The 7,500-nt window shown below is 44.4% G+C and overlaps 1 protein-coding gene across 2 annotated transcripts in view; it reads right to left on the bottom strand.

Moving 5' to 3' along the window:
* LOC308334954 (phosphatidylinositol 4,5-bisphosphate 3-kinase catalytic subunit alpha isoform) overlaps positions 1–7,500 on the bottom strand; it is a 20,114-nt gene that overhangs the window by 4,387 nt on the left and 8,227 nt on the right. For both annotated transcript variants that reach the window (XM_080791853.1, XM_080791854.1), the window contains 12 exons: positions 7,417–7,500; positions 6,681–6,833; positions 6,025–6,156; positions 5,651–5,772; positions 5,299–5,380; positions 4,058–4,222; positions 3,702–3,805; positions 3,169–3,268; positions 2,820–2,891; positions 2,375–2,481; positions 2,144–2,265; positions 1,293–1,371 (listed from right to left, as the gene is read on the bottom strand). The exon at positions 7,417–7,500 is cut by the window's right edge and continues 22 nt beyond it. In XM_080791853.1, the coding sequence (XP_080647979.1) occupies positions 1,293–1,371; positions 2,144–2,265; positions 2,375–2,481; positions 2,820–2,891; positions 3,169–3,268; positions 3,702–3,805; positions 4,058–4,222; positions 5,299–5,380; positions 5,651–5,772; positions 6,025–6,156; positions 6,681–6,833; positions 7,417–7,500 (1,322 nt within the window). The remainder of the gene's footprint in view (positions 1–1,292; positions 1,372–2,143; positions 2,266–2,374; positions 2,482–2,819; positions 2,892–3,168; positions 3,269–3,701; positions 3,806–4,057; positions 4,223–5,298; positions 5,381–5,650; positions 5,773–6,024; positions 6,157–6,680; positions 6,834–7,416) is intronic.

The following is a 7,500-nucleotide window of genomic DNA, read 5'->3' as shown; positions in this document are numbered from 1 at the left end:
CGGACCCCCATTTGAAACGATATGCCAGGGATCCCCAAAAGAGAAGATTTTTACGGCTCTAGCAGTGATTCTCAACCCGTTTCATTTCAAGGACCCCCCAGTTTGACATGCAACAGTCTACAGACCCCCATTTAATGGCATTTCTATCTCTAGGACCCCCAATGTATATTGTAAAATGAATGTTAATTTAACTCTAGGACTGTACAAAGGGAACCAAATGGACCTTGGACGTTAGGGTCCATTTGGTTCCATTTGTACACTCTCAGAGTTACAGGGCCCATCTATTTTGTTCCTATCATTTAGCTGGGGGAACCCCTGGAACTCCCTCAAGGACCCCTGAGGTTCCCCGGACCCCACTTTGGGAACCACTGTCCTATAGAGTAGCCTGGGAGGCATACCATCTTCGGGTTCATGATCCGGTCCGGAGTGGATGATAACTTATGTCATATTGTTGTCACTGGTTTGTAGTCATCAGGCCGGAAACCACAAACCGAAGTCGGAATTCCCCCAAATTCCCCCGCGATCAAGGGCATCGTAGTTTCAGGGCCTACCCGATAAAAGCCTTGATGCGGCGTATGAAGCCCACCCGTTTCTTCAAGTACTTCTCGCATAGTTCGTTCGGATATGCATGTTTTATTCCAACTCGTGCTATTGACTGCATGGCGAGACTAAAAACAAACAGGGGGGACCAAAACAACGCGTCGCCGCAAAAAACGGAAACCACAAACCAGAATAGGAGTTTTTCTTTTTTTCTTTTTAGATTTTACCATCTGAAGCTCGAAGGGTCCCTCTGGACATGCACGCACGGAACCGTGCCTGAAAATTTGGCTGTATTGTTTTTCTTTTGTTTTATGTTGTTTTTTTGGTCGTTTGGGGGAGTTTCTATATGCAGATAATTTTGGCGTTTGTTTTTTTTTGTTTTGTTTTTCTCCCGTTTTTGTAGGCCTCAAGATCAGCTAGAATGCTAGATTATAGTCACCAATGTACAGTTGTTAAAAGTACATATGTTTTTTTCTTTTTTTTTTTTTTAGTTTTACATAGCGTAATGGGTAGTTAAACAACTAGTCAACTAGTAAAAATCACTAGCAGTGAAAGCCCTTGTGTGTTACCGTAGATCCAGTCCTTGGTTCGATCTGTATGTGGTGTATAATGTGAGTGTGTTTGTCTGTGTGTGTGTATAATGGGTGTGTATGTGGTGTGAATATATAATGGGAGTGTATATAATGGGTGTGTATGTGCGTGCATGTGTATGTGGTGTGTTTATATAATGGGTGTGTATGTACGTGCGTTACCGTAGATCCAGTCCCTGGTTCTGCCAGATGTTTTCCATGATCTTAATGATCTGTAGAGTCAGCATGTCCTGACGGAGATCTGCACGGACGCACGCACACGCGCGTGCGCACACACACACACACACACACACACACACACACACACACACACACACACACACACACACACATTTAGGACAGTCAGTTAACGAATCGTGCATTTCCCGTCAAGTGTGTGTGTTGTTTGGTCGATTCGTCAGGGTGAGAGAGCATGTGACATTACGTGACATCATCAGGGACGGAGCACGTGACATCACGTGACATCATCAGGGATGTCATCAATATTAAGCCCAAATATGGAGAGATCCCTGATGTCATCAATATTGGCCAGCAAGTATACATCTAACCGACCTCCTACTTCAAACCCTTAGATCTGAGCTGACCTGTTCTGACATTCCTGACCTGTTCTGATCCTTCCCCATCCATCCTTCCTCTTCGATGTCTCCCTTTTGACTGATACATGTCCATTCAAACTGACAGGCCTGACCCCAAAGTTATTAGTGCAGCCGCGCCCGGCTGCCGGCGAAAACTAGAATTCTTAACAGGACAGAAAATTAAGATTTTACCCCCCATGCCAAAACGCCAGCGCTGCTGTCAACCAGGCGGATGCGTGCACGCGATCTCGCCATTTAGGGTGAGGTCGCTTCTCGCCCTCAGGCGTCTTACCGGTTACAATATAGGAAGTTCAATTAAAATATATATTCATTATATAATATATTGTCGGTGGTGTGTGTGTGTGTGTGTGCGTTCATGCACGTGTGTGTGCGTTCATGCACGTGTGTGTATGCGTGTGTGCGTGTGTGCGTGCTTACCGTCTCCATTCTTAAAGATGACCTCATTGTTGGTGAACAGAAGCTCTGACATGATGTCAGGATTCTCCCAACTCAACCACAGGGGGCGCTTCGCTGACGACATGATCCTACACTCCTCTAGTCTGGAACACACGAACACACACACACGTAGGTAGGTAGGTAGGTATAGATATAAGTAGGTAGGTACTGTATATATAGATATAGGTAGGTAGGTATAAATAGGTAGATTACCGTAGGTTTCCTAGCTGGTGAACAGGGTTTAAAGGAGAGATGAATCCTTGCAGAGCTTCTATGTAATCTGGACGAGACATGTGTTCAACCAGGAACTTCATCTGAGACTGTTGACCAATCACAACACGGACACACGTCATCGACCTATCACAACACAGACACACATGTCAGCGACCAATCACATCACAGACACACATGCATCGATCAATCACATCACAGACACACATGTCATCGACCAATCACATCACAGACACACATATATATCAACCAATCACAACATATCTCATCACGATAGGTCTGCCTGTTTGTCATGTCTATAAAAAACCTAATAAAAACGAATATAACAAAAACCAATCACAACACACACACACACACACGTGTCATCAACCAATCACATCACAGACACATGATGTCATTAATCGTATATGGACCAATCAGAATGGACCTTTTGAGTCTCGTCTTTCTTCTCCTGTTTCAAGATGTCCGTCAAATTCACCAGTTTGTCCATGGCTTCTACCTGTTACCATGGATACCGCACACACGCACACACACACACACACACACACACACACACAATTATAAAAGATGACAGACAGACAACAGACAGACAGACAGACAGACAGACAGACAGACAGACAGACAGACAGACAGACAGACAGACAGACAGACAGACAGACAGACAGACAGACAGACAGACAGACAGACAGACATTTACGATAGGTAGGTAGGTATGGTAGGTACAGTATAGGGTTAGTATTGTATTGTTAGTAATAAGTATGGTAGGTATAGCCAACCTGTCTGTTGAGGTGTTTCAGGTACATTCCACAGGCTCTACAGAATGCCTCCAACAACAAGCCGAACCTCCTGGACACCGTCTTATTGTGCATCTCTGACCTGGAGGTAATGGAGTAACAATACTGTTTATTGCCTCCATTATGTTTTATTATGTTTTTTATTATGCATCCCAGGACCCACACGCACAAAATACTTAGGGAGACGCTCGGGAGGCAGCCATCCATACCAGATGGCCGAACAACCTAAGCTGTAAGACGCATGTAGACGCATGTAGCTGCAAGCAACCATTGAATTGAACCAATTGAATCACTTGGGTCAACTTGCGTTGACATGCACCACCATGCACCGGCATTCAACAGGACATATCACACCTCTGGGACGAACGCTAAAACTCCTTTGTTGCGTCTCAAATCATTAGTGTGGTAAAAACCGCACTAATGATTCGCCATGCAACTCCTTGCAACCAAACGGTTGTGTGTAGTAGTTGTGGAAGCAGCGGAAGTACTTCTGTAAAGTAATTGCGTATTCTTACTTGAGATGCCAGAAGAAGAAGTGTCCTATCCTTTGATTGGTCAGAGCTTTCTTGATCAGGAAACGAGCCAAAGGGTTGTCCAGATACATCTCGAACTTCAATACCTGTAACACGCACACACGCATACACACACACGCGCACACATGCACACACACGCAGGCACGCAGGCACACACACACACACATATGCGCACACACACACACACACACACACACACACACACACACACACGCACACACACATGCACACACATGCACGCACACACACACTTTTAGACATCCATAGGCTTGAAGTAGTATTTTACCTGTACTAGTTGCAGTAGTGTTTTACCTGTACTAGTTGCAGTAGTATGTTACCTGTACTAGTTGCAGTAGATATTGTGACAGTTTGTCGTCAGTCAGTCCCTGTACAAGACATCTCAGAGCCAGTTCTCTGACGTTTGGATCAGGAAAGTTACAATCCAACAACTCCAACGCATTCTCTGGTTTCATCAACGGCCAATCCTTCAATAGACAATACATCTGTGGAGAAAAGAAATACAATACATTATGATAGAATACAATATACATCCCACTACCAGATTCAGAATAGGGTCGACGTGGTGTCTGGTTGCTAGGGGTTGGTGTCTGGTTGCTAGGGGCTGGTGTATGGTTGCTAGGGCCTCCACACTTCCACAGACAATTCATAAGTACTCTGACTTGCGTCTAGGCTTATTATCCCGCCCTCAATGTTTTCGCATATTATACAGTTAATATAAAACACATTATTCAGGCACATTTCAGCCACCTCTTTTGCCAATTAGGACCAACATTGTCAAAGAGCAACACGCACCTACAGTATAGAGCACCAAAGTCCTGACATCACTGTCAGTAGAGGGCGCCAGTCCACAGGTTTGTGTACTTTTTATTTGCATTGAAATCCCCATTTTAGATCTCTTCATATAAGAACTGCGTTTGAAAAATAAACCGATCATCCCGACCTTTTCACTCAAGCATCACAATAAGCTCTAGAAACATAACATTTTTTAATTGATATTTAATGTTTCGTGGTTAGTACGAGTCGAGTCACCGCCAGCTGAGCTTACATCAACGAGGAAGCTCAGGAACACAATGTGTTGACAGCTGAGCGTGACGTATATTAGCAGCGACATTGCTTTCATATGTAGTTTCAAGGCTTTTGCGGCCAAATTAATTCCATTTTATGCAGAAACTGGCTGTATCAAATATGAATGGACATCATTAACGACGCACAGCCACCCCCCTGACAGAAAGGCCTGGATGATCAGTTTATTTTTCAAACACAGTTTTTATATGAAGAGATCTAAACTAACTGTCATTGCATCTCTGTATGTATTTTACCAACACAATTGCATTGTCTGCGTCACGGTAGTTACACGCCTGCACTGACCTCATAGTACACATGAGTGATGTAAGCAACACAGCTGCATAAGGCTGACCTGATAGTACACAGTGATGCAACAAGCAACGCAGCTGCATAAGGCTGCCACTTTAAATGTGTGTTTTTAACAGCAAAAGCTAAATATTTTCCTCTTCTAGCAATACAAGTCATAGGTGGTACATGAGGTTGATATGGTTACCTGTGACACTTCATCTCTTGAGTTCCATTTGACTGACAGCAGCAACTTAGGAAGAGACTCTGGGAGAGTGAGACAGTAATGTCTGACAGACAGACAGACAGACAGACAGACAGACAGACAGACAGACAGACAGACAGAATATGAGCATTAATATATCGGCTCTTTTTAACACATTGTATGCTATTGGTAATAAACACTTCTTCTTCTTACTTATTAAAGTAATGAATAGTTCCTAGCAAAGACCCAGCAGTGCGCTCCCTTGCAGTTACAGCTTTGACCAGTAGGGCCAGCAGCTTCAACGTTGACCAGACGTTCTGGGGGCTTTGGTTAATGTACATATAAAGGGTTTTACCTGTGCCTCCAGAGGAAGTCTTTCTCCTGCTCTGACATCTCGTAAAGAGGGTCTTTAGAAACCAGGACTCGCAGCTGTTCTGCGTCTGCTGCTGAAACACTGCTGTCACACACACGACTGTTCTGCACGTGTGCACGCACGCACAAACGCACGCACACACATACACACACACGCGCACACACACAAATAGAAATGTCAGAATTATCCATGTGACTGAAAACAGATCAACTCATATTGTCAGATTTGTAACTCATGTTATATCGACATTTGTGAGAAACAAATCTGACAATAACAGTTTAGAATTGCGCTTTACAAGTACAACAAATTGATTCCATAGTGTGTACGTGTGTGCGTGCGTGCGTGCGTGCGTGTACCAGTGTAGGGTTGTAGTTGTATCCCAGCTCTCTGCTGATGGTCCAGTTTGCGTGCTCTTCAATCTGTTGTTCATCAGGAAACACCACGATCTGGTTGTACCACGAGAACTCTAGCTCCACACACGGAGTCTCCTGGAGATAGAGAGACATAGACAGGAAGTATTAGTGGATGAAAGCAGGAAGTGACAGGGATGTAAACAGGAAGTGTTAGTGGACGTAAACATAATCTTGCGTTTGGCAGACTGTTGCAGTCTGGAGCAACGGAAGCTCTGATCATGAGTAACTGATAAAGCAAATCCTTATGCGCGACTGTAATATAAATCAAAATCATCTAACCGTATAGCTTGCTGCTTAGCAGAAATGGAAATAAAAAAATTCGCTCTGAAGATATTTTGAAATATATTTTCGTGAACGGAATGCCAGCTTCCTTACTCAGATTTCGGGAGGTGTAGTTCCAGACTCTACAAGTCTACAGTATATAACAGTCAAAGATTGTGGAATAGTTGTCTGGCCACGCGAGACTACAGTTTCAGTGGCTATAAACAGGAAGTGAGTACGGCACCTTGTTGGGGTTACTTCCTGCCACTCCAATGAGGTTCAGGAGGCCTTCCAGACAGACAGACAGACAGACAGACAGACAGACAGACAGTCAGTACCTTGTTAGGGTTACTTCCCGCTACTCCGATGGGGTTCAGGAGGTCCTCCAGGCCGTGAGGGACCGGCCACAGACTCAACGTCACTTTACCTCCGACCAGCGTGTCCTTGTAGTCGAACAGGTTCACGTTCCCCCACGCCAGAGGGCAGTGTTCCTTAGAGAGAGACAAGAGACATTACCATTACCCCACGCCAGGCGGCAGTGCTCCTTAGAGAAAAGGGACATTACCATTACCCCACGCCAGGGGTCAATGTTGCTGTAGAGACATTATGATGTCTCTACAGCAGTGGTTTTCAACCCTTTTCATATCAAGGCCCATTTATCATTCTGCATTTGAGCCACGGACCACCATTTGATGAGATTTAGCCTTGCAGACCCAAAACTTCGAATATTTTGTTGTCCTTGGATAAGATTTTGTCCACAATTAAATGCTGTTCATGGTAAACGTTGATCAAAATAACAATTCTTCTACATTAACTGTGTAGACTTCTTGTAAATTAAGTAATGTTTAACAATAATTGTAACTCTTGGGAGCGTAAAATTGAATAAATGGCTTCATTTTATACTCTCAAGGGTTAAATAAAGGGACCGGGTCCATTTGGTTACCAACTCTCCATTTAGCTGGGGGACTGCCTGGAACCCACTCAAGGACCAATGGTTGAAAAAACACACACACACACACACACACACACACACACACACAGACAGACACACACACACACCCCCTCCTGCCCTACCTCCTTGGCTCCTTTCCTTCCCTTCACAGAGCAGATAGACAGGCAGAGTCTGGCCGACCGAGGAAGATCTGCCAAGTAGATGTC

The sequence above is a fragment of the Protomyctophum bolini genome (assembly GCF_963924005.1).
Source record: "Protomyctophum bolini genome assembly, chromosome: 20".
Taxonomy (NCBI): Eukaryota; Metazoa; Chordata; class Actinopteri; order Myctophiformes; family Myctophidae; genus Protomyctophum; species Protomyctophum bolini.
This window is presented reverse-complemented; position numbering and strand designations above follow the sequence as displayed.